The 27,660-nt window shown below is 39.6% G+C and overlaps 2 protein-coding genes across 4 annotated transcripts in view; one reads left to right on the top strand and one right to left on the bottom strand.

Annotated features, from left to right (window-relative positions):
* Positions 1-1,110: 1,110 nt before the first annotated feature.
* fam76b (family with sequence similarity 76 member B) lies at positions 1,111-26,814 on the bottom strand. 2 transcript variants are annotated; one of them, XM_078402736.1, is made up of 10 exons: positions 26,462-26,814; positions 22,840-22,904; positions 22,695-22,749; positions 19,324-19,488; positions 16,247-16,410; positions 12,886-12,933; positions 8,329-8,412; positions 6,435-6,567; positions 5,911-6,012; positions 1,111-4,470 (listed from the first exon to the last, which is right to left on the bottom strand). In XM_078402736.1, the coding sequence occupies exons 1-10, from the start codon at positions 26,540-26,542 to the stop codon at positions 4,381-4,383; spliced, it is 987 nt and encodes a 328-aa protein (XP_078258862.1). In that variant the 5' UTR covers positions 26,543-26,814; the 3' UTR covers positions 1,111-4,380. The 2 variants fall into 2 exon arrangements, with proteins under 2 accessions (XP_078258862.1, XP_078258861.1); XM_078402735.1 differs by having other exon boundaries at positions 6,435-6,570.
* The window catches only part of LOC144595340 (centrosomal protein of 57 kDa-like), a 32,804-nt gene continuing 31,933 nt past the window's right edge, over positions 26,790-27,660 (top strand). Inside the window, exon 1 of one of the 2 annotated variants that reach the window (XM_078402732.1) lies at positions 26,790-27,019. In XM_078402732.1, coding sequence (XP_078258858.1) covers positions 26,846-27,019 — 174 coding nt within the window. In that variant the 5' untranslated portion in view covers positions 26,790-26,845. The remainder of the gene's footprint in view (positions 27,020-27,660) is intronic. The other variant, XM_078402731.1, reaches the window with a different exon arrangement.

The following is a 27,660-nucleotide window of genomic DNA, read 5'->3' on the forward strand; positions in this document are numbered from 1 at the left end:
TTTTTTAATCATGGTATTGAGAGATGGCTCACTCTACAGACAATAGTGCCTGTTTGATTGCTATTTGTCATTTACCCGTGAACAGGTTTTTTTTTTGAAGACTGGTTTATATGAATTCTTGTTAGAAACTGACATTCAATCCCTACTGGCCCCACTTCTACACCAGCTAACGGTGTTTATTAACAATGTACATTCAAGATTAATTAAATATAAACATAATCCTGGAAGCCCACACCACAAAAACAAATGCACCTCTTGAGGCTCAGTCAAAGGTAGGATACCACATAACTCTGTTACAGGTGATCCTGTTTCAACATAGGTTCCATTGGTCCCATTTGTACAGTTGATCACATTTGTAAGATTTTCTCTAAAGCATTCGCTTGGGAGCAATATTCTCCAACATAATGAAATCAAAGGCGAATAATACTCTTCATACAAACTCCACAAACCTCATGAAGAACACTTCCATTGTCTCTTTGCTGAGATATTATAAACATCCCAAATAGTGATTGACCAACAATTATCTCTCCCAGCACATGCCACATATTCAATATTGGCTTGGTCCATATATCTTAGTGGAGTAACATGCTAATAAGCTCAAGGATTGTTTTGATAAAATTGATAAATAAATGAAATAATTTACTCAATGAAAATCACTCAATTATTTTACCTTTCATCAAATAATCTTGTCCCCGCAAAGATAATTAATTTCTGATACATACTTCTATAGAATATTATCCTCTAGTAACATAACTTTGAGATGTGCAGTAGTTGAACAGCTATGTTTCTATTGAGGTCATCATACTGAGCCCAAATATCCATCCTCATTATTACCACAAATAAATCCATGCTTCTAGCAAAAGATGGCCACCAAAATAACAATCAACACTGTTGATGTAATTTCCACTCCCTAAATCAAGTTACTGCAACCCTGATAGCAAATGGATGTGCAAAAAAATGGTGCTTAATATGGTTTAGGGTCATTTTTAATGCTCATGACTCAGCTTCTCAATGATGTCATCAGAGAAATTTAGGTGAATTGTCAGGTGTGACTACGATTCAATGCAATAGTAAAGCAGAATATTTAAGAAGATTTATTTCAAATTGTCAAGATTTTAAAAAGAACAAGTATAAAAATTCAGTTGTTGACCAACTTATGATTACAGATTTCAATCTATTCCTGTGTACAGTTACAAATTCGGAGGAACACATTCCAAGCATTTCAATGCATTTAGTTCCTGAACGAGGACACACAGGAAATAACAAGGTGAGTTGTGAGATTTTGAAATATACAACTGGCAGCTTAGACTTAAATCCTATACCATTTAAAAAAACACTTGTTTTTATGGTTACATACACATGAAGTACAGTACAATTTTACCTTGCAGTTTCACCACTTATACAGAAGATTTATTTCCAAATAAAATAAAAATAAGCATGTCTATGTCTATTGTTGCAAGAAAACATCCCAGACTATTTTACAACTTAAACTTTTCAAGTAATAAATGGAGGTAAAAACAAATAAAAACTGTATTAAAATTCAGCACATGATTACAATTGATCGTTTTGAATTAAATACTGTGAAGCCTTTGAATTCTAAGCACCCATTTCACATTGACACTGTACACATCTGTTCAAGCTTTGTAGCTCAAATATGAAAGATAATCTGTCATACATTTAACAGAACTGAAATTAGTCTCAGTGAAAATGCAGATTCACATGATTAAACAATGTTTTATAACATGGAAGCACCGACCACAAAGAAAATATCTTTTTTTGAAATTTTACAAACTGATGTTTCGGCAGAATTTCTTAACAAATTTATTTTACAGCCCTAAAATAAATGCCACATTTAATAACCGCAGAATGACAAGGCACTGTTACTGGTGGAGGTCAATGACAATTAACATGTGGAGTTTAATCACGTTCTAATTCTGTTCTACCAGCTTTTGTAAAATGCTCCTGTTTTCAGAAAAAAACGAATCGATCTACCTTACCAAACATGCTTAAAAATTATTTTTATCAAATACTGAAACACCTCTACCAAAGATAATTCATAAGTCTAGGGCTAATGGTAAAACATGCTAGCAAATATTTCCATATCGTTATGAAACCAGGAGCATTCAAACAAAATTTTACTCGTTATATGATACTCATAATTTTATAATGCCCTCTTATGGAAGTTATGCTGGATGCTTTAAAGCCTGTTTTTGAACAGCATCAGCCTGAGACAGTGTAAGTTTTAACTACTATTTTGTGCATTTAGCAAAGATGATATAATGGACATTTTCTATGTTTTAGATGCATAGGTTGTTATGGGCCAGAGCTCAACGTTTTGCTGGTGGAGAATACTACTCAAGAAAATAAGGAGGGAAATTAATACTCAACGTTTCAGGTCGAAATCCTTCAAGAAGCATCCCAACCTGAAACGTTGTCTATCCATTTCCCTTCACCCATGCTGTCTGGCTCACCAAGTTGTTCCAGCAGTTTGTTTTTTGCTCAAGTTTCCAGCATCTTATGTCTTGTCAAAAAAACAAGACCTGCTCATGTGTTGCCAGAATACGAGACACAGGTAGAGTTTTATTAATATTACAAAAACAAAATCTGAATGAAATCAAAATGTAGAGAATTACTGAGCATAAACAGTAAGTTTAGCTTTGTACGTAAAAAATCTTAACAGCATTTTGTTGATTATCAAGAATCAAAAGTACAAATGAATGCTGTAGATCTTTTTTTGCTTCTTACATCACTACCTTATTTCGTTTTTATATTTGGGCAATTTAAAAATGTATGGTACAAAATGTTTTTAAAAATCTTTAATTTAAAAAATTTGAATTGTTTTCAAATAAATACAATAAAACAGGCTATGTTTAATAATGACGTTGATTCTGTTATTTAAAAGCACCTTTACATAAAAACCTATTTATTAAAAAGCTGAATTTTAAAAAATTGTACAAACTTATTTGTATACACAATTTATGGTTTGCTATATACAGAATAGCAAAATAATTGTTTAAAAGTGATAGTTCACCACTTAACTGTGTTATGAAAGAGATTTGAGAACTATTGGTTATTGTATGTTAATGCCTTACTTACCATTAGATTATTCTAATATTTTAATGGGACATTTAATTGTATAATTTGAATCACAGATCATTGAAAGCAATTTTTAAAAACATCTATTCCAAAAATGTTTAACTATTTCCCCTTTAATAAGATGTACAGCTTATAGCTAATTTCCCTAAGGCACTGCAGTTCCACCACAAAACAATTAGGAGTTTTGTTCATTCTATAAGCTTCATTCAAAAACAAAAAACTTGTATTACACACCAATTATGTTAAGTTGATGTTTAAAAAGAAAATTATTCTTTGTTCATTTACCATAAATTGACTACCATGGAAATTAATAAGAAAAAGATATGTAATAAGAAAAAGGTTTTGTAAATGATACAAATGCATCTCTGATGGACTGAAATAACGTGCGTGTTATCCAGGAGATGCTCTTCCAAATTAAAGTTTGGAAAAACCAAACAAGCTGCTTGTGCCATCTAAGTTCCTAGATTTTTCAAACCCAACATTAGTTTGTAATTTTGCAATACCCCTCAATAAAATTAATAACTTTTATTGATATCTCTACAAATACATTTGCTATTTATGGTGAAAAACAAAAAAACTGCTGCAAAGAAGTGCCTACTCATACAAATATCTAATTTTGAGATAGGTTATCAGAAAAATCCAGTGCTCAATATTCCGTCATTTGAGAACAATATTTTCCAAATGAAAAGCAGCTCCAGGCAGATCATCATTTCCAACATACAATTTTACATATTTGTTCATATCTACATAAATTTTATCCTTCTACAACTTAGCAGGTTGAAGTTATTCCCAATGCTCCCCAAAGAAATCAAATTTGCACTGCCAATTAATAATGTCCCCCCGATTTCTATTAAATTACTTATATTCAGGATTTGAGCAATTTTGATGGCAGTAATACTTTGTCAAACCTCTGTAAAATAAGTCTTCCTATAAAATCGTAGCAATGGGCATTGCTAAATGTGACTCATATTAGTTATTTATTGCATTAAAAAGAGAATTTTTCAGCAGGAAGTAATAATATGCTGAAGCATTTCTATTACTTTTCATTCCACGTCCTTTTTAAAATGGTCAATTTCAAGCTTATAAAATGGATTCAATGCCAGGCCTATCACATGTTTAAATAGGACAAACCTGGTTCTTATTGCTGGTTAAAAATATTTTTAAAAGACCATATCCAAGTACTTTGAAAACAATCAGGGTGCAAAAATATTTAAAGACTTCACAGTAAATTTCAACATGGCAGCTGTTACTCTCACTTGCATGATGGACCGACCAAGGAACTCCTCAAGGAGACAGCAGGATGTTTCCAGTCTTCTCCATCTTTTTACCCTTGGACAATGCTGCAACTTGTTTCAACAATTCTCGATTTTTGGCCTATTGAAAATATTGGGATAACAGAATAAGTTTAAAAACACTCCAACATTAAATTATTGAAAGCATTTATCAAAAAGGAGGATCCCAAACTGTTTATAGGCATTCCATGTCTAGTTTTTATCTGAAAAATAAACAAAATCAGATGAGGTTACAGTGGATGACATCTTATGCAGCAGCACCTGAACCTTACAGCCAGGACCAACTGAGCTCAATCAACTAAAAATAAAACAAAATGACAAAATCATCATGTTAGAACATTTCTGATTAGAGGCCATCAAAGTGAAATAATAGGGAAACAAGGAACTGTAGATGCCAGTTTACAAAAAAAGACAAAAGGCTGTGTGAATTGAAATATTAACCGTTTCACTTTCTCATGGATGTTCCCGGGCTGTTATGTTTTTTTTCCAGCATTTTCTCTTTTTATTTCATTAGCAATCACATATAACAATGTTAATTAAAAACTAAATGGCAGGCGATTGAAATAATGTCAGAGTCAATTCTTCTGTCTCTTCCCAAAATCTTCACCAAGATATTGCTTTTCAGTACATTCATTTCACTTATATGACATCTAAACTGTCTGAAAATATGATGATTGTGGGAAGGTGAGGGGGCAGCATACTGGTGCAGCTGGTGGGGCTGTAGAGGTAATAAAGTGAGGTACTCAATGATTGACATGGAACTATTGGGCAATGATTCTATTCAATGCTATATGATTCTATGAACTAGTCACACTGAGCCAAACTGTACCAATAGGGTTACTAAACCCCATATGTACTTAACAATGTGGAAAGTAACCCAGACGTGGTCTGTTCTCAGAATGCATATCATCTGACAATTGCATATCAGTTGGAAGTAGTTATTAACAATTCCACTTCAGAGGCGAGGCCATAAAAGCTGGATTCAATTAATTAAGGGAACATGGGTGGCAGTGGAAAGACAAAGGAAATTTATCGAGGACACAGAAGCGGCTTTTAAATCTGTTGATGGAAGAAGCTGATGGATAGGCCAGTGGTTTGGGTCTCTCTCCCTCTCTTTGGGCATCCTTCCTTAACTGGTTATTGTGGATTGCTCCCCATCACCATTATTTATATTATTAAGACCTTTTAACAAGAAATATTATTTAACAAGAAAGTGTTCAGTAGTATTTTGTCTGTGCAAATTTTATTGATATACTTTTAGTATGATAGTTTCTAATTTAAAGAAGCTTATTGCATGCACATCATTATAGTCATATTTTGAACAACAACACATGGCTGAGGAGGACACGGAGTAGTTTTTGGTGTTTTACACCAAGCATCAGTTTAACAATGGCAACACATTGAGTCAAAGTCATGTCGGTATATACTCCACTATTGCCTGGACGTTGTTAAATTATATAACTGTAGTCAGATAGGTGCAGACAAAATACCCCAAATATTTTTTTTAAACGCTGGTTAATACCTGTAGCTGTTCCACCGCTTCTTTATGAGCTTTTTCCATGTTGTTCATTTTTGTTCTCAGATTAGATTCCTGGTATTGAAAATCTGCCTTCAACTCAGTCAGCTTTAAAGAATAAAAAATATTAAGCAGAGAATCCTAATGTGTCCTTCAAAAAGTTATCGTTTTTTTAATTTGGTTTCCCAGTTTCCTTCTCTCAAGAACCAACTGGTACATATACACATTCATCACACTAGTGAGCATAATAATTTAATTCTATCTCATTTTATAATAAACACAATCTTGCTACAATCATGAATCTGCTAATCATGCATTAAAAAAACCTTCTGTTAAGAGGCAGTAAGCACATCAGTACATGATATGCTGCTTATTTTCTGTTCTTTTAGCTAGGAGTGTCAGGGGTAAATGCAACATCCCACATCTGTTCCAGAATCAGTAATTAACAGCACCGGCTGGAATTGAAGTGTGAACCTTCTAAACCAGAGTACATTTCTTGCAGCTAGAATGCAAGGTCCTGTTTTATTTACCTTTTTATCTCTTTCCAAGATAGTCTGTTCTTTTTGCTGCAGAAGCCTTTTCAGAGACATCACTTCTTCTTTTAATTGGTTGATTATAACAAAGTTGTCTGTCCCAACAGAGTCCATTGACTGGGTCAATGAGCTGCTAGCAAACCAAGATATAATTTAACATAAAACCAATAATTTGCAAACATAATTTCCTCACTTTATGGCTGAAGTTATCAGTTGCGCTGGAGGAGGGGGAACGGGAGGAGGAGGGGGAACGCGAGGAGGGGGAACGCGAGGAGGAGGGGGAGGAGGAATGCGAGGAGGAGGAGGAACGCGAGGGGGAGGACGAGGAGGGAGAACGAGCAGGGGGAACGCGAGGGGGAGGAGGAGGGGGAATGCGAGGGGGAGGAGGGGGACGCGAGGGGGACGCGAGGGGAGGAGGAGGGGAAGACGCGAGGGGGGGAGGAGGCGGGGGAACGCGAGGGGGAGGAGGAGGGTGAACGCGAGGGGGAGGAGGAGGGGGACGTGAGGGGGAGGAGGAGGCGGGGGAACGCGAGGGGGAGGAGGAGGGGGAGAACGAGCAGGGGGAACGCGAGGGGGAGGAGGAGGGGGAATGCGAGGGGGAGGAGGGGGACGCGAGGGGGACGCGAGGGGAGGAGGAGGGGAAGACGCGAGGGGGGGAGGAGGCGGGGGAACGCGAGGGGGAGGAGGAGGGTGAACGCGAGGGGGAGGAGGAGGGGGACGTGAGGGGGAGGAGGAGGCGGGGGAACGCGAGGGGGAGGAGGAGGGGGAACTCGAGGGGGAGGAGGAGGGGGAACGCGAGGGGGAGGAGGAGGGGGAACGCGAGGGGGAGGAGGAGGGGGGACGCGAGGGGGAGGAGGAGGGGGGACGCGAGGGGGAGGAGGAGGGGGGACGCGAGGGGGAGGAGGAGGGGGGACGCGAGGGGGAGGAGGAGGGGGGACGCGAGGGGGAGACGCGAGGGGAAGGAGGAGGCGGGGGAACGCGAGGGGGAGGAGGGGGAACGAGGGAGGAGGGTGAACGCGAGGGGGAGGAGGAGGAGGGGGACGCGAGGGGGAGGAGGAGGAGGGGTAACACGAGGGGGAGGAGTAGGGGGAACGCGAGGGGGAGGAGTAGGGGGAACGCGACGGGGAGGAGGAGGGGGAACGCGAGGGGGAGGAGGAGGGGGAACGCGAGGGGGAGGAGGAGGGGGAACGCGAGGGGGAGGAGGAGGAGGGGGAGAACGCGAGGGGAGGAGGGGAGGGAACGCGAGGGGGAGGAAGAGGAGGGGGAATGCAAGGGGGAGGAGGGGGAACGCGAGGGGGAGGAGGAGGCGGAGATGCGAGGAGGAGGAGGCGGAGACGGAACGCAAGGAGGATGAGGAGGGAAAACACGAGGAGGAGGAGGAACGCGAGGAGAAGGAGGAGGAACGCGAGGAGGAGGGAGAACGCGAGGAGGAGTGAGAACGCGAGGAGGAGGAGGAACGCGAGGAGGAGGAGGGGGGATCGCGAGGAGGAGGAGGGGGAGGAGGCGCGAAGAGGAGGAGGCGGAGACACAACACGAGGCAGAGGAGGCAGAGACGGAACGCAAGGAAGAGGAGGAGGAATGCGAGGAGGAGGAGGGGGGACGCGAGGAGGAGGAGGGGGGACGCGAAGAGGAGGAGGAGGAGGGACGCGAAGAGGAGGAGGGGGACGCGAAGAGAAGGAATATGTGAGGAAGTGGAAGATGCGCGCAGGAGGAGGAGGGTGGTGTGGGGCACGAGAAGGAGGCAGAGGTAGGTGGAGATGTGAGGACGAGAGGGAGTGGGGTGACTTTTCCACACTAACAATATTCTGAACAGCTCTCCCATGTACAAGAATAGCCTCAAATAAACTAAGGTAACAGAAATTTAATTTGAATCGATAGCAATATAGTTTACCTGTCTCCATTCGAGGGTTTTGTTTCAAGTTTTGGCTTCTTCTTTGGAGCTTCATTTTGAATACTGGATGATGATGACTTATGGCTGTAAACAATAGAAAACATTAAATTTATTGACAACTTTTATATAAAAATCACGGCTGTTCTTAAACATGAAAATGCAGCCAATGAACAACTGACATATTGATTCAGTGAGCTACAATAAATTAAATATCACAAGTTTGCTGAAAATTAGAATTAGTGGCAGGAGGCAATATTAAACATGGATTCTTGCAGCATTGATAAATGGACTCAGTAATTCCATTTTATAGTTCCACTCACAGAACAGCTGTAAATCTGCATTAGTTGTTGAACATGAAGTTAACAACTCAGATTCTAACTCAGAATAAAACTCTCACCTTTGCCCATCAGATGCCCATCTAAAACCGACTGTGAATAAAGATGATTCAAATCCAACTGGGATAAAAAGGGATTCAAATCCTAGGTCACTCTGTTCTGGGAAGAAAGAGTTATTTATGCACCTGTTATCTAATAGATGTTTTATTCTAAGATAATAAAACCTCAAACTGCATGTTTGTGTTCTAATGGATATGGGATGTTGAGAGGCACACTGTGCACCAATAGCCATCACGCCCCTTGATACCATAGAAATGAAAAATAAGGGTGAGGTAATCTGAGATACTGTAAGGCTGAGATTACTGAAACCCAAGGATCAGCATTGCCACTAGCCATACCCCATCTCAATAACATCCACACATTAATCTATCACATCAACAATACTAAGAATACCGTGTACTTTTGTTTTGAAAGTGCAAATCAGATTTAGATTTCAATGTTTTTTGCGTTTACTTCCGCACTTTACAAAGTTAGGGTTTGTTTCTCACTGCTAACTAATATTAATTGAATAATCAGATCGACGAGGATTCCCAGCAGTCGCTGAATCCCATCATAATCAGGAAATCATGATTTGTCAGTGTCCACACTAATGTTTTCGAAAGAAAAACAATAATTTTCACATATCAAAAGTAACAACGAGATTACATTCCAGCCAAGTAACTCATCGGTGGAGTAGATGTTTAGAAGGCATGGGAGCAGTCAGGTGAACAAACTTCAGTCCACATCTACCAATAATTTAGTAAATGTACTTGTGATGTATCACAAGATATTCAACCTAACAGTGCAAACCTACTATAAGTTGCACATATTACAAGAGATGAATTGTGCAACACGTTGACATTGCTGAATAACACGGAGTATTGGTGCTGGTTTCAGCATCGGATTCTTTGATCATGTATACAGTTATACATATTTCTTACATTTGATAAGGAACTGTAATAATGCAAAATCAACAGTATATTTTAAGATACTGGAGAATGGGAGAATGAATTTAAAAAGAAACAGGAGATAATATCAAATGGTCAGGAGAAACAGGAGATAATATCAAATAGATATTTCTTATTGGATTTTGTATTTTAAGTTTGTGGTAATAAAAAGTGGGAACTGTGAAATAAAAAGTTAAATTAGTTGAACAGATTGTATAATTTTATAAGTAGAATCTATGAGGATACTAAACAGGATAGAAGATGCTGAAGTGAATATTACTGCTCTGCAGTATGTCCAGTTTTTCATCATTTTATTTAATGGTTAAAAAATGTGGTGATCTGCAAATTGAGTACAGTATGTTTGTCAGAAAAAACTTAGTGTAGACTATAAATTAAAAAAGATATTCCAAAGAAATTGAGTGAATTATTTAATACATAAATGGGGATATTGAAAATTAGTGATACAAACATCTTAAGGAAAGAGCAGAAAAGGGCCCAATTATAGTTGAGAATGGCGAATGTGAGACAGCTGAAAGGGGAAAAATAGGTTTTAATGAATAACGGAAAGCAGTTAAGAACACTTATTCCTCACGAAACTCTTCAGAAAAACAGAAAAAAACCCAAGTAGGATGAGATGCGTTCATGCGGAATGGCATCGTTGTTATGGGAAGAATGGAATATGGAGTGCCAGGGTTCTGGCACCAACATTGGTGAAGGTGATTACAGAATATTTGAATTGGAAGGCAAGTGGTCTTCGAGCATTTTAAAAGGTAAAATTTGCGAATGGCATGGAACAATCAGCAGGATATACCAATTCAGTTATCAGTTGGACAATTGATCAATTACAAGCTACCAACAAAATATTACTTCAGTATCTTTTACAATCTTCCACAATACACGTTTAATATCTGTCTTCTTAAATGAGAGAAAATATGAAATTGCTAGTACAGTATATTAAAATCAGAAGCATTTAGTTTACAGTGCGGAAATAGGCCCTTCGGCCCACGCCGACCAGCGATCCCCGCACATTAACACCACTAGGGACAATTAACACCCACTAGGGACAATTTTTACATTTACCAAGCCAATTAATCTACAAACCTGTACGTCTTTGGAGTGTGGGAGGAAACTGAAGATCTCGGAGAAAACCGACGCAGGTCACGGGGAGAACGTACAAACTCCGTACAGACAGAACTCGCAGTCGGGATCGAACCCGGGTCGCTGTCGCTGCATTTGCTGTAAGGCAGCAACTGTACCGCTGCACCAGAAATTAAAAAAAATACTAAACGCTGCCCGTAACCTACTCTTCTTGTTCTTATTGTCATGCCTGCACCCAAGCCGTCTATTACTAGCAGCTCTAAAGCATAAAACATTGAAAGGACCAACTCAGATATCAACAAATGTAGATATCTTCTTTTATATTTCTGCGGAGATCAGAGAGTAATTCTGGATGTATAGTTATATGGATCACAGTTTATGTCTTAAGTCAAATATCTTTGGTGCCACTGTGCCATTTACTGAAGGCAATGCTGCTACTCACTCTTTGAACATAGTGTTTCACAGCAGTAGCTGTTTGATAAAAACATATTCAGGTTGCCCCAAATACTCAGTAGCTATGTCGGTGGGTAGGAACATCAGAAATGAGCTTCACAGTAAAAAACTGAACAGCAACTATTCAGACGGGTACTATTATAAAAAGGAAATTAATTTAAATCTAACTCTATTAATTTCAGACTAAGCAAAAGTTCTTCTGAAGTACATTCACCCGCTCACAAACAACCCCAAAACAATGCTGGTTGACTCCAAAGGAATATATTAAAATATCCAAATCACTGAGGGATTCCATTCAAGCATAACTCAAAGTCATTCAAATGAAATGCAACCAAACAGAAAGTGGTTGAAATTTTGCTGATGCCATTTTTAGTGTGCCGATCAATGTGCACATTCATTTCCTACAAGTGTTATTTAAAGTAATTAACTATATTTAAACAGGCCATACGTATAATGTAGGAATATTATGCAGGCTTGTTAAACACTAAGCTCAAAATAGTACTCAACAAAATTTGAAGTTTAATAACTTAACAATTCTTAACATCCTTAACCTAAACTAAAATTGTAGCTCATTGAAATATTTTTGCTTTGTTAACCTCAGCTAAGGATACCATGTCATTCCTAACATGAAGATGATCTATTTCTACCTCAAAACATTGCAAATCTCAATCCCACCTGACTTCATCACTCATCTATTCCAATAATTTCCTGGTTTGTTTTCTAACTTCTATCCTTCATACACAAACTCATCTGAAACTACTACTTATTTCTTAACTAGCACTGAATGGTTTACCCGGGACATTTGTTTTCAAATCCCTCTTAGATCTGCCTTGTTCCAGCTCTGTAAGTTACACAACTTTGAGCTTTCTGCACAACTCCATGTCCTCTTCTACATCATGAGTTAGTCCACCATTGGCAGCGATGCCCGTGTTTGCCTGGATGACAACCTAAGAATTACTACCCCAAAATTCTACTCTATCTTTTAAGACACTGCTTAAACAAACACTTCAACCAAAATTTTGCTTGTCTCCTTACGCTGTTCAGCATTGTTGGATTAATACAAGTGGGGACTTGTGTGGACTAAGTGGGCCAAAGGGCCTGTTTCTGTGCTGTTTGGCTTGATCAAAGTTTGTTGGTTAAATGTTATAATGCAGCAGCTTATGATCGTTTACCATGTTCAAGGTATTATACAATTATGTGTTTTTAAGTGCTGCTTTGAACATGGTGAGGAGCAAATTCCCTCAAGTTGAACTGAACAAAGCAAATTCCTGAAGCATTAGCCTAACAATACATTTAAATTACATTTATTATAACAACATCCATTACAACAGGAATGCATCATTTAATTTTGCCACTTAACAAGCCAAGGACTAGCAAATAAATTAAATTATTAACAGGTGCATGCAAAGGTGGAGCACTCACGTGATTTCAATCAAGATCCTTACAGCTAAGAGACAAAAGATAATTTCATCCCAATTATCTGGCATTCATACAATGCAGTATTTAAAAAATGGAAATAAAACTTTGTGCTATACTACCCATATGCTATACTGCTTACATTATTATCAACCGGTGGCAATTGATACTTAATGATACAAAGCAATTCAAACTTTCCTATTGGTAGAAATGAAAAACAACTTAAATTGTGATAAAGTATTTTGCTTTTAAATAGAGCAGCTAGTTACCTCATTTTCCAAACTCCACGCTGCTGCTCTGGACTTAGGCTACTGATTCTGAAAGAAAAAGGGTCAAGACTTTGCTAATTTTTCCAGGAAATCCTTAGATATGTAGAAATCCTGTTCACCAGATTGGCCTTATACAAGAGACTTTACCACCTCCATTTATCAGCACTATCACATAGTATTCAATGTCTCCCAGTCACCATTCTACCACAGATCTTCCATTCTTCTCTCTGCAACGTAAAAATTGGTTCATGTCTAACTTTTCCTAAATCTGAAGAAAGCTCATCCACCTAAAGCATGAACTGCTTCTCTCTTCACAGATTGGCTTTCTAGGAGTTTCAGCTTTTATTAAGTTTTTACACAATTTGGTTTGAATCTTTCAGTTCAGATTGGCAGGCTGAATTGTCTGAAAGATGTTCAATATGGCAGAATGAAGTTTTACTTTTTGAAAGAAGCCTTTTGCTTATTCCAATGAAGCAATTAACCAAATTCAGGTATATTTGCATACCATTAACACATTATTCTCACTCTGACCTGGATATCTATTCTGGAGGCCAAGAGAAGAGTTATAAGGCCAGTGGGTTACAGAAACTATTGGAGAGGATTCTGCAGGATAGGATTTATTCCCATTTTGAACGGAATGTCCTAATTAGGGATAGTCAGCATTTCTTTGTAGATAGCAAGTCAGGTCTTACGAACTTAATGGAAGTTTTTGAGGAGGTGACAAAGGTGATCAATGAGGGTAGGGCAGTGGATGCTGACTGCATGGATTTGACTACTGCATTTGATGACGTCCCGTGGTAGGCTGATCTATAATTAAGATGGGTGGGTGGGATTATTCACAGTGACGGTGATATGGATTCACTCATAGAGCAGTGTTGTGGTGGAAGGGCAGTATTCTGCCTCAGGTATGTGAGTGAGGTAAACAAAAAGGGAAAAGAGCCGAGTGCTTGCGTGAGGCATACAGCGGGGGTAAAAAAAATGGAAAATTTACACACAAAATTGTTTCAAGCCTCTTTTAGTGCATTTCAAAGTAAAAACGGACATTTCAAAATAATGTGAATATGTCACTGTATACTAATAATATAAGTAAATTCGCACATTAATTGATAATCAGCCCAAAAAGGTGGTAATTGGCTTTTCTGTTGTGTTTTATGTTTTAACCCCATCTTAATTAATTTAGTTATATAATCTTGCACTTAAATTTAATATTTACTCGTTCCAGTTCCATCACTAATTTTCTGGCACTCTTGGTTCCAGAGCTTTGCTGGTTTATCCAGCCGGCCAAGGAAGTCGGCTATGGGGATAGATGTGCTGGCTCCAGCTGGGCTGCAGTTCCAGAGCCCCAGCCGCAGGTTGCAAATTCAGCCCACCGATCGGCCGTGGAAGTCCCGGTGAGGTCGAGATTGGCTGCCTTGACCAGCCTAGGTGCCATACTTTTGGGGAGACTTCTAGGGCACGGGGGAATTTCTCGCGGAACCCCTAGCGAAACCCTAGTGTGCATTACAAGTCTATACATCGTTTTTCTTTTTTTCCTGATCCGATTTCTCCGTTGGTAAATGTGATTTTGGCAAAGTGAAAAATGCGGAAATCATGCAAAAAGCGTGGAAAAAGGATTTTTTAAATGTGGAAATCCGCGGAAAATTCACATGCCTGCTGGCTAAAAATTGTGGCCAGTGAAATTCCTGGGTGGAAATGTCAAAGACAGGAGGACATAGCAAAATTTAAAGGAAATGCGCAGTGCAAGTTTTTTTACCCAGTGGATGGTGAGTGCCTGGAACGCGCTTGCCAGGGTTAATGGCGGAGGCAGAGAAGATAGTGGGATTTAAGAGATTTTTAAGGTCACATCGATTTGCTGGGAATGGAACAATATGGATCATGGGCAGGCAGATGATTATCTTAGCATTATAATTTGCACTGATAATGGGAGCCAAAAGGCCTGATTCTGTGCTGTAATTTTCTATGTTCTAATAGTTATACAGCTTGTTATGTCCTTCCTTGACCTCCTCCCAGCTGCCTAAATTGAATACATCAACAAATATGTATAAATTACCACTACTAATAAAATGTCAATATCACTCTTGCACAATTTGACCGTCTTTGCCCACAAGACAGACAATTATTTGAACCTTTCCCTGCAATTTAGATGCTCGGATAGGATTAAAAATTTCACAGAATGCTAATAATGTCTAGAAAGAGATGAGCTAGAAATTAAAATGTACGTATAAACACAAGTTAAAGTAGTGTTGTGTGGAAGGGCCCTCAAACACTCATGCGGCATATAGTATGGAGGAGGAGTTGGCTGCGCCTAACGGCTGCGGCTCTCTGGCAGTCTGTTTGTCTTTTTTTCTTTGTTTGTGTCGGTGTTGGGATGGTTTTTGTTTCTGTTTTTGGCTGTGTATGTGCAGTGGGGGGGTGGGTTGTGGGTGTGGGGTGTGGCGGGGGAAACCTTTCTTTTATTAGGTCTCTTCCCCGGGGCGCAGTTCGCCCGCGGGGCCTTCCATCGCCGGCGCGGCTCGGCTGCGGGACTTAACATCGCCAGCGCGGCTCGGCTGCGGGACTTAACATCGCCAGCGCGGCTCGGCTGCGGGACTTAACATCGCCGGTGCGGCTCGGCTGCGGGACTTAACATCGCCAGCGCGGCTCGGCCGCGGGACGTTTCAGTGCCCGGTGCGGCTCGGCTGCTGGACTTAACATCGCCCGGTGCGGCTCGGCCGCGGGACGTTTCAGTGCCCGGTGCGGCTCGGCCGCTGGACTTAACATCGCCCGGTGCGGCCGCGGGACGTTTCGGTGCCCAGGGCGGCTCGGCCGCGGGGCCTTGTGTGGGCTGTGCGTGTCGTTTGCCTCGGTAGGGGTCGAGCTGCCTGTCCGTGGGTGCGGGGGGAAGAGAGGGGAAGTTTTGTTGCCTCCATCACAGTGAGGGGGTGTTTGGAGTCACTGTGATGGATGTTTGTGTTGGGGTCGGGTGTCCTGTGTTCTTTTCTTTTTTGCTGTGTTTTGTGTGACTGCTGAAATTTCGTTCGGTGTAAAAAGCCGAGTGACAATAAAGTGTTGTTGTTATGTTATGTTATGTTTGCAAATACTGTACACTGTCAAACAGACAATGCACGGGGAAGCTTACAAAAAAGACCTCTGTTGAAATGGAAACTCCTGACAGAAAATATAGTACATTATCAGCGTTCAAACCACTTGATCACATTTCATAATCAGGGTTTTAAAAAATCCATTATATGATGTACACCAAATGTTATGCCACACAACAGAATTTCGAGAGCAACTAAAAGACTATAATGTTACAATGTGGACGTGCAGAAGCATTATGATGTTACATACATATCATTTTAAAATCATGAATAGCACTGACTTGTGACGATTACTACTGTGGTGATGTTTTAAGAGGTCTTTCTCAGGCAGTGAAGCTGAAGATGACGAGGAGTGTGAACCTAAGTTTTTCCTCTGTTCTTTTGTTTTCTGCAGAACACGCTTGTAGGAAAGTGTACAGAGCCAACACAACAATTTCCCATCAACCTTTATGAAACAAACAAATGGGGAAAGAGAATATTTTATGTGATGTACATGTTGTCATTTTAGAAGATGCAATTTCTTGAATGAAGTGCAGTTCTCCATTGCTTCAAACTAATCTAGCACAATATATACTGCAACAATTATTGTTTTATATCGCAAATTTTGCATAGTTTCAGATGGATGTGCAAATAGTAGACACTTACTTTTTTCTTACACTAAAACAATGTTTCCTACCCTCAAAGCAAAACACAGAAAGCAAATGGCATGTTGGCCTTCATAGCGAGCGGATTTCAGTACACGAGCAAGGAGATCCTACAGGGCCCTGGTGAGACCACGCCTGGAGTATTGTGTACAGTTTTGGTCTCCTAATTTGTGGAAGGACTTTCTTGCAATTGAGGAAGTGCAGCGAAGGTTCGTCAGGTTAATTCCCAGGATGGCGGGACTGACATATGATGAAAGAATGGTTCGACTGGGCTTATATTCACAGGAATTTAGAAGGATGAGAGGGAATCTTATAGAAACATATTAAATTCTTAAGGGATTGGACAGGCTAGATGCAGAAAAAATGTTCCCGAGGTTGGGGGAGTCCAGAACCAGGGGTCAGTTAAGAATCAGGGGTAGGCCATTTCGGACTGAGATGAGGAAAATATTTTTCACCCAGAGTTGTGAATCTGGAATTTTCTGCCACAGAAGACAGTGGTGGCCAATTCACTGGATGTTTTCAAGAGAGTGTTAGATATAGCTCTTGGGGCTAATGGAATCAAGGGATATGGCGAGAAAGCAGGAACGGGGCACTGATTTTGGATGATCAGCCATGATCATATTGAATGGTGGTGTTGGCTCGAAGGGCCGAATGGTCTGCTCCTGCACATATTTTCTATGTTCCAATGGAAAGGTTGCCATTTTTTCAAACAAATATTATCTTCAGGATTGAAAGAAAATTGTTTATTGTTATTTATGGATTTTACATCTCTATGCGTACTCGCTGATCAAAAAAAACATCTTTTTTTCACTTTCAAATATTCATTCAATATTTCGGCTTCTTAAAAATAATTTAAATAGCGGCTATTCTTTTCCTCCAAAGTTATTTGGCATAGCTAGAGAACTTCAAGGCTCACCCAAATGCAAATGGCATTAGAAGGAACATGAACATAAAACTATAACTAAAAATATGACATTTAAATAGCCAAGAATTAGAAAGTAGAAACTAAAGATAATCCAATCTCAGGATTTAGTAAATTTATGATTCATCCTGATTGGAATAAATTATTGCAGTATAACATCTTCCCAGATATGATACACTACAACCTTTTTCTTTTTTCCTTTGATCCTACAAGACTAGTTTGAATCGATGGACTCAACATGTTCAAGAACTCAGCGGCGAACCTAAATGATAGGCTTCATCACTAAGCGTGTAGAGGACTGCGAGACAAAGACTATCTGAATATTCCCCAACCAGAAACCAAGTGATGAACCGTGAGATTGGATTCCCTAGTGGAGACTAAATCTGAGGTAGAAACAAAGAACTGCAGATGCTGGTTTATACCAAAGATAGGCACAAAGTGCTGGAGTAACAGTGGCCATCAGTCACACGAAGAGACAATTCCAGATCAAGCTAGTCCCAGACGAATCACACAAACACCTGTCAATTGTGGCACGGTTTACATGCTATACTGGGCCACAAAGCAAAGTTCAGCAGAATCGCTGGCAACAACTTATCCCTTCCTGCTGAGCTCAACATACTCTATGCTCATTTCGAACAGACGATCAGTGGTATTACATCATCCGGTGACCTGTACCTGTAATAGCGCACCTGTAATTTGGACACCATCATAGACGTTAGATCAGCCAGAGTGAACCCGCAAAAAACACGTATACTCAGAACCTGTGTGGACCAACTGGCAGGAATATTTATGAATATCTTTAACCTCGTTTTATTCCAATCCCAGGTTCCCCTCCATTTTAAGACTACCACTATTATCCCAATGCCATGGCCCCATAGCAGATGATGATCCCAATGCCATCCCAAACAAGGTAGCATGCCTTAATGACTACTGTTCAGCGGCTCTTACATCTTCCATTGTGAACTGCTTCGAGAGGCTGGTCATGGCGCGCATCAATTCCAACTTCCCTGACAGCCTTGATCCAGTGCAATTTGTCTACCTCCTCAAAAGACCCATGATGGATGCCATCTCCCTAATCCCACACTTATCCCTGGAACATCTGTATAATGAGGGCACCTACGCCAGACTCTTGAATAGACCTCTCAAATGCAAAGGATATTCCTGATCTTCCAATTTACTTAATTATGGCTCTTGCATATTTTTAATCTGCACTTTCTTTCTAGATGTAGCACTGTACTCTGTTTACTTTCTGTTTTGTACTACCTGATCTACTCATAAATGGGATGATTTGCCAGGATAGCAGGGAAAACAAAGATTTTCACTTTATCTCAACAATTTTCAGACAGAGTTGCAGCGTGGAGACAAGATCTTCGGCCCACTGAGTCCGCACTGAATAGCAATCACCCCATACACTGGCACTATTCTACACACTAGGGATAATTTACAATTTTACAGAAGCATCTTTAAGTGTGGGAGAAAACCGGAGCACCTAGAGGGAACACATGCTATAAAGGTCACAAGGAGAATGTACAAACTCAGTACAGATAGCACCCATAATCAGGATCGAACCCGGGTGTCTGGCGCTGTAAGGCAACAACTCTACCGCTAAGCCACTGTGCCTCAAACCAATCCCAAATGTTGCTATTACCAGAGATGTACACATCCTATGAACTAATATATAAATCAATCTCTGCAGTTTAATATAATTTTCACATTTGCAATTTTAAAAACATCTTAACATTTCTAAATCAGATAGTTGAAAGCTAAAGGTACAAAAATAATCTTTGCTCACTTCCGTTATCTTTCGCCGACTCTCATCTTTTCGGTCAAAGGCACACTGCTGTTTGCACTGTTCACAAGTCTGTGGAGGCCCATACTTCTTTTCTGAATTTGTACAACGCTGACACTTAGTGCCAATGAAGGCTGCTATAATGTTACAATATTGACAGGGCTTCGGCTGCAGGCACATAAATAAAAAAAAAGTCAGTTTAGACAGAAACACTGATAATACAACAAAATCCTGTACTTCTTCAGTACTGTGTAACAGATACCATCAAAAAAAAAAAGTTTTTTTGTAGCCATATCACAGGGGTTAAAGAGAGCAATCTGTCAATGATCTCCGAAATATTTCTATAGTTCTTATTGAGATTCACAGAAAATGAAGATTATTTCTTCCGTATCATAGAATTTTTAATAATAAAATTGCATAAGCAAAAGATAAATTATTTTGAAAAATAACTGAAATCAAAAACAGCTTGTGTTGGATTATTTTTTAAACAAGTAAAAATGGTAAAATATCTTTGGAAATCACTAATTACATTTAAATTCTAATTTAGAAAAGGTGAAAAGGGCATTCAAATAGCACAATAAATCATTTCAGTTCCTGCTGAGCTAAAAGGCATCACATCATTAGAGCTATACAGGCAGTTCTGCTATATGGCATGAATCCCTTACCCAACATTGGAAATAATACGATTGATGAATTAGGGAGCACAGGCCAAATTGGTAATAATGCGCTTTTGATCGGCAACAAGAGAACTATTTAAAATACTTTGGAAATTGGCAAGCAGAAAAAACTATCTTGTTCAAAATATATTTTTGGGGGAAATTATTTTCTATATAACCTTTCCACAGTAGTCAAACACAATTGTTTCTTAAGAATACAGTCTCACTACAGGTGGCTATTGAAATTGACAAGCAATAGTTTTGATTGAGAATTATGCAATGATACTATACTATTATACTATTAGTGTATTAAATACTATTAGTGTATTAAATGATATAACATACAACCTTAAGTTTTTTATAGCTATTAGTAATGAATATAACCTTCAGGCAACTGAAAAGCTCCTTAGTTTTAAATATCTAGCCACATCTCCATTTTCCCCATTGACACATGCAATTTTCTAGAACACAAGTTTTTTTTGGAATGCAACTGTTGAGTAACAGCAGAACTTCCTCCGAATGAGTTCAGACTTAGCATGTGTTATCTGGTGTTGGAAGACCATAAATGGTCCCCCCATCACAGTTGTGTGGAAAACAAGGTCTAGTTTCCTGCTGAAAATTGTGCCTGGCAAATGAGTAGAATGAATTGGTGCAGGGGAAGGAAAAGTTGGGACGTTCGCACTAAAATATAATGCCCAAAGTAGAATAGTCTAACTGAGGTTCAGAATTAATTTAAATATTTGGAAATTGTTATAATCCATAAATTAATGATTTGCAAATAATATTTTCATTGGCAATTTTATTAAATGGGAAACTGTCAAGTAAAATGAGATCTTCCAGTTTTCAGGTTTTGCTCCCTTTATGCTGAGTCTTAAGAATGGTCCAACAGGCTGACCTTGAAGGGCATACAGAACAAAGTCAATATAAGAAAGGAAATGAAAGGGCAAAAAAAATCAAAAGAAATTTAAATATCTGGAATTTCAGTGTAAGTGCAAGCACAGGCACATATCCCACATCGTGTTGTATGGTTTTGACAATTTTATATATTATTCCAATCACTACAGAACAAAGTTACTTTGGGTGTCACTTGACAGGTCACTTTACTTCACAGAAAGGTAAAAACAGCAGTTAAAAACTTGTTTTATCCAGAATCAAACCTAAATTAAATTATCCGTAAAAACGCAAGAGCTCATTCAAACTTTAAAATAAAGTGCTAACACTTTCAATTCCAATGTATTGTACAGAATAAACTATTATACTTTGAGCATAACACAAAGTGCTGCAGTAACTCAGCTGGTCAGGTAGCATTTGTGCAGGGAATGGATAGGCGTTGCTTTAGGTCAGGACTCTTCTTCATACTGCCATTTCCTTCACAGATGCTGCCTGACCCAATGAGTTACTCCAGCATTTTGTGTTTTGCTTAGGAATTTACCATCTGCAGTTCCTTCTGTCTCTACTATACTTTGAATATTGATGAGGATATTAATTTATGCATTTGAAACAAAGACATACGATCCTTTTCTACAAAGGACAAGTGGACTTTGAAGTTGTTGACAGTGGGACCTTGCATGCACAAGGTATCTCCATATTTCCTACAATACAAATGGGATAATTTTTCAAGTAGTCCCTTACTTGAAAATGCTCTGGCGAATTCTAAAAGGCAATACAACTTTTTTCGGGTGATTGGATTGAAAGTGCTCTATAGGATCTCAATGTTACAGAGAGTACATTGGGGTGAGATGGTCTTGTATTCCCTTTAAACTACACGATTACATTTTTAAGTAAACAATTGATTTGTCATTATTCAGGTATCCACTCTGCACATTTTTGTTTGTTTCCACGTTAATAGAGTGACATTACCATAAACTGGCCTAATTACTGGTGAGCAAGGAACGATTGCGACTGCATCCATTTCACTTAGCTATTGTCCTGAGTTTCTGACTGGTACTTTTTCGCCATGAGTCATCTGAAATAGTGCAGGATCATCTCAAGGCAATTTCAGAACAGTGCAGCAAAACTTATTATGGACAAAGGAAAAATTGAACAACAAATTGTATGTTTAACTATACAACGTGGATACCAGAACCTGCGGTTTCATCAGCAAATATTTATAGCCTCAGACTTTTTGCAAAGTCTTGCCATTTTATTTGCAAATACCTGATAATATTGTTTGTTGCAAACAAGGTGATACACCATTAAATTTCACTGTTATAAAGACATAATTTTGCTTTCTAGCATAGAAGCAATATATAAATCAATAGAGAAATATGACAGTCAGTTTTTAGCCCTTCTAACACATTGATCATTGCACGGTATATTGAAGTTTATGATTAATCATATAATTCTACCAAAAATGCTTAAAATGTAACAGAAGAAAATACATAAATCTAAAAGTAGAATTATTATCTTGGGAAATTCAAAGATATGATTTTTCTTTAAATAAATTTAATGCAGTAGTGGCTAACTCTGGAAGTTAAGTGATGACTGTACTTGGGTCATTCATAAATAAAATCACAAAAATACATTTATACTACCATCATCATACATTTTTCATGTTAATGGGAATGACTGAAAAGAAGCAGGATCAAACTGGATTTTGAAAATTAGCATAATTCATATAAATTTATAAACAAAATTTGCCACCATTGCTAAAATATTCATAACTATACCAGTAACAAAATTTTAGTAGCTGAATTATCTAATAACATGTCCACTTACTGTTCCAAATTGCTTCACATTCTGTGCACATTTCTTGCATATTGTGTTGGTTTTGCTGCATAAAATAAAAAAACCATAATTCAGAAATATTTACCATTTCAAAAAGATCACAGAACTAAATAAAAGCTCATCGTAACCACTGTACCTTTCTTGTTGGAATTCAGTTCTGCAATATGTGCACTTGACTACTGGATGTGCTATGCGACACTCCTATCAAGAGAAACAAGATGGCTTAATATATGACCCAACATATTTTAAACTTTATTTCTAAAGCAATTCATTGTTCTAGAGATACTAAAGAGTGAAAGGCATCCGACAATTTCAAAGTCAAAAGAAAATCATTATATGCAACTGCTCAAGTTGGATGGGAACTTGGTCAACTGTATAATTTCCCCCACTGGTAAAAGGAGGAAGCATTTTATAATAAGTTGTCATGCATGATGTTTAAAGGATCAGATCACTCTGAGCATAGGATACAGCAAGATATATAACCCTATTCCAGTCAGCTCAAAGGTAGTTTTATACTATTTGATTGATCGAAAGATACAACATGGAGCCCCTTTGGCTCACTGAGTTCATGCTGACTATCAATCACCCATTAACACTAGTTTCTATGTTAACTCACTTTCACTTCCACTCCCTACACAATGGGGGCAGCTTACAGAGGCCAATGATCCAACAAACCTGCACATCTTTTGGAACATGGGAAGAAACCAGAGCACCCAGAGGAAACCAAGGGAGAATGTTCAAATTTCACACAAATACCCGAGGGTCAGGATTGAACCCGGGTCACTGACACTGAGGCAGCATCTTTACCAGCAGTGCCTCCCCTGAAATACAGATTATTTGGTAACTTGAAATAAGCAGAAAAATTATAAAGGCAAGTACCAAATTAATTGAAAACATATTCGAATGACTAAATTTTAAATTAACTGAATTATGAGCAGACTGCATATGTAATTTTTAAATGCACAATAAGTATATACAGTAAAGCTCTATTAATCCAGTATCTGTAACAGGCCTTTCCTGTGTTGAGCTGAGAATTTTTTTAAACAACTGGTGGGTATTCCAACTGATAGACAATAGGTGCAGGAGGAGGCCATTCAGCCCTTCGAGCCAACACCGCCATTTAATGTGATCATGGCTGATCATTCTCAATCAGTACCCCATTCCTGCCTTCTCCCCATATCCCCTGACTCCGCTATCCTTAAGAGCTCTATCTAGCTCTCTCTTGAATGCATTCAGAGAATTGGCCTCCACTGCCTTCTGAGGCAGAGAATTCCACAGATTCACAACTCTCTGACTGAAAAAGTTTTTCCTCATCTCAGTTCTAAATGGCCTACCCCTTATTTTTAAACTATGGCCCATTGTTCTGGACTCCCCCAACATTGGGAACATGTTTCCTGCCTCTAACGTGTCCAACCCCTTAATAATCTTATACGTTACGATAAGATCTCCTCTCATCCTTCTAAGTTCCAATGTATACAAGCCTAGTCGCTCCAGTCTTTCAACCTATGACAGTCCCGCCATTCCGGGAATTAACCTAGTAAACCTACGCTGCACGCCCTCAATAGCAAGAATATCCTTCCTCAAATTTGGAGACCGAAACTGCACACAGTACTCCAGGTGCGGTCTCACTAGGGCCCTGTACAACTGCAGAAGGACCTCCTTGCTCCTATACTCAACTCCTCTTGTTATGAAGGCCAACATTCCATTGGCAACCTCATAGCATCTTCCTCACATTTAACTCTTAACACTTTCTGAATTCATTTTTTTTAAAGACTTATTTTTACAGCACTGCTGGGACCTAATGAGCCAGGTGCCAAACCATTGGTACTTTTGAACAATCAGCAGATTATCAGACTTTTACTTATTACAGTCAAGCAAATCAAAATAATTGTTTGGTACTTTCAGTAGAAAACCATACATTATCATGGAATACTTTTGCCATCAGAGGGCATTGGACTAGCAGCAAAAATAATGTTTGCATGGCTGTCAAGTGATCAAGAATTAATATTTTTAGTGATATTGTTAAATAATACAACATTTGTTTGTGAGGGAAAATGTGTCCCTTGCAAAATGGGTCCCTTGTCCTTATGGCCGGCTAAGTGTGCTATTTTAGGGATTAAGAAAGTGTCTGAGATACCTAGTTTTAGACAAAAGGTGCAATGAATACAAGTTCGCATGAACTTTTATAAATTATAATACTGCTTAGGTTCCAAGCACATTTTAGGAGGAGGATCAAGATCTTGGAGAGGTTATTGAGATTCACCGTAATCATGTACGGAATGAAACAATAAGACTACAATCAATCAGAAATTGAAGAAGGGATCAGAAGATTACAAGGATACATAATAGTTAACTCAAAACCATGAGGGAGCTTGAATTTTTTTTTTCCCCAGCTAGTAAACAGGCACTTGTGACCACAGAGATTTAAAATAACTGACAATAGAACTAAAGTGTAAAACCATTTTTTCCCCACTGAAAGTTATCCAGATGCAAATCATCTGAAATGAATGTTTAAATGACAAGACTACTTTTAGGACCCAATCACAAGAACTATAACACTTCAATTCAGTACTAAACTTCTGCACTTGCTACACACTTATGTGTCCAGGTAGAAAATGTATCACCTATTTTACTACCTAATGTAATGAATAATGTATCTGCTCCTCCAATTGTAATCCCACCTCCCATAATTCCTCTGCAATTTAGCATCGATAAACAAAAACAATCTTGGCAAACGTCACCAATTCATAGCTCTGATTTTACAAAATTTATTGAACTTATCTCTTGAACTTTTTTTTCAGTGTATATTTTTGAATCCTCATTCCTTTGTTCAGTGATTGGGTTAAATTAAATCTCTGATCAACTTGATTAACATGTTAAATTAATTTAATTAATTTGTCTAGCACTGGTGTATAATTGCTAACTTTGATTTCATAGAGGTGGATACCAGCTTTTTTCACATAAGCATACATATATGCTTTTCTAAATTGGAATGAATTAAAAGTAGTGGTGACCAGACTGAAGAAATCTTTCAATTGTTGACTGAGAACATAATTTCAGATTCCACATTTGCAATGTACTTCTCTTTTGGTCACACTCCAGCAAGATGCAAGTTGGTAGGTTAATTGGCCACTCTAAATTGCCCCCTTGGAAGAATCTGAGCAGAGTTGACGTTCGTGGGAAGAACAGGCTGCAGAAGAAAATTGGTGGGACAATGGGATTACTCTATGAACTGACACATAAAACTCAGTAAGTTTAAATTGCCTCCTCTAGTGGTAAGGAAATGTATATCGGGACCATTTTACTGCCAGATCCTTTTTTACCTTAATATCCAAAGAAGTGCTTGAATAAATCTTAGTCCATGAATAAATGTCTGGATGAAATTGCACCTGGAGAGAAGGAGATTGTGTACGTGCGAGAGAGAGTTTAAGAGAATGGATGAACAAGTGAAGCTATGTTTAAAACTTTAGAAACTAGGCCGAATCCCCGCCCAACCTGTTTACAAGCGAACCTGCGTCAATTGGATTTTTTTTAAATCAACTGCTGTGTGTTAAGTTCAACCGTAAGCCGCGGGGAGGAGAATATCAGATGGGGAGCGGTGCTCGGCAGTGGCGCAGCAGGCGAGCCGCTGACAAGGGAGCGGCACGGATTCAGTCGGCGACTCCGAGACCAAAGGCCTTTATCGGATTTCAGAGGCGATTAACGTCGGCCCAGATCACACGGACAGTGCAGAGGAGGGGCTGGAGTTTGCTACGAACCTTACACAGCTGCTGGCCCTGGGACAGGTCCTCGAACGGATACCGTTGGTGGCATTTGGTGCAGGCGTAAAGCGCGGCCATTATTTCAAAGACGAATCAAAAGCCGCAAACACCCGCCGTCAAATCTCAACACCTTGGCCGGTTTCTTCGCACATACGCGAGGGGGGAAGAGAAAAAAACGAAACGCAGACTCTGCGGGCCGTCGCGCGGATAGGAAAAAAAATCTTCTTTAAAAGGGAGGGGGGGGGGGATTAAAAAAAAAAAAGAAAGGGGCGTTGAAGGAAAGGAAGAATAACACAAGGGGTCTGACTTCCCGGCGTCAGAGCGCACGGAGCGGCGACATGAGAAGCGGACGAAGGCCAACGCGATCTGACCCGCCGGCCAATGGGAGCGCACCATGCGGCGAGGTGCCGGGGCGCACAAACCGCTGCCGCAGCCAATCAGAGCGTCGCCGCCCGCGCGCGCCGCCGCCGCCGGGGAGTGACGGTTGGAAACGGCGGCGCGCGCGCGGAGCGAGCGGCGGTTGGAAGCGCAAAAAAATCCCCTAGATTCAAAAATGTATGTTGGAAAAAATAAATACATATTTTATTTTTTTAAAATGGTTGGAAGCGCTGGCGTGCGGGGGAGTGACGGCTGGAAGTGCCAGTGCTGCTCGGCAACCCGAGGCGTCTTGAGAGGCTCCATCCATCCTTCTCTCCAGCTCGGAGAAAGTGGCAACTAAGCATACAGATGTTAAATTAAATCGTGGGGTGGGGGGCGTGGAGTGACGACGACAAAATCTCTGCATTTCAAGAAAGCATACTGAGATAAACTTAAATCTGTGGTGCCAGGAGTTATGGGGAGAAGGCAGGAGAATGGGGTTTGGAGGGAGATAAATCAGCCATGTATGGTGGAGTTGACAGTCATAGTGACAGTGTGGAAACAGCCCCTTCGGCCCAACTTGCCCACACCGGCCAACATATCCCAGCTACACTAGTCCCACTTGGCTGCGCTTGGTCCATATCCCTCCAAACCTGTCCTATCCATGTACCCGTATAAACGATGGGATAGTCCCAGGCTCGACTACCTCTGGCAGCTTGATGCATCCACCCACCGCTCTTTGTGTGAATAAGTTACCCCTCGGATTCCTATTAAATCTTTTCCCCCTCACCTTGAACCTATGTCAATAGACAATAGGTGCAGGAGTAGGCCATTTGTCC

Source organism: Rhinoraja longicauda, chromosome 7 (genome assembly GCF_053455715.1).
Source record: "Rhinoraja longicauda isolate Sanriku21f chromosome 7, sRhiLon1.1, whole genome shotgun sequence".
Classification (NCBI taxonomy): Eukaryota; Metazoa; Chordata; class Chondrichthyes; order Rajiformes; family Arhynchobatidae; genus Rhinoraja; species Rhinoraja longicauda.

Excerpts from the sequence above, each read along its gene's own strand:
- fam76b (XM_078402735.1), bottom strand. The coding sequence starts at position 26,542 with ATGGCCGCGCTTTACGCCTGCACCAAATGCCACCAACGGTATCCGTTC. Across the intron at positions 12,934-16,246 it reads CACAGTAGTAATCGTCACAA|AATCAGTAGCCTAAGTCCAG; the intron begins GTCAGTGCTATT and ends TTTTTCTTTCAG. Across the intron at positions 4,471-5,910 it reads AAGCGGTGGAACAGCTACAG|GCCAAAAATCGAGAATTGTT; the intron begins GTATTAACCAGC and ends TATTTTCAATAG.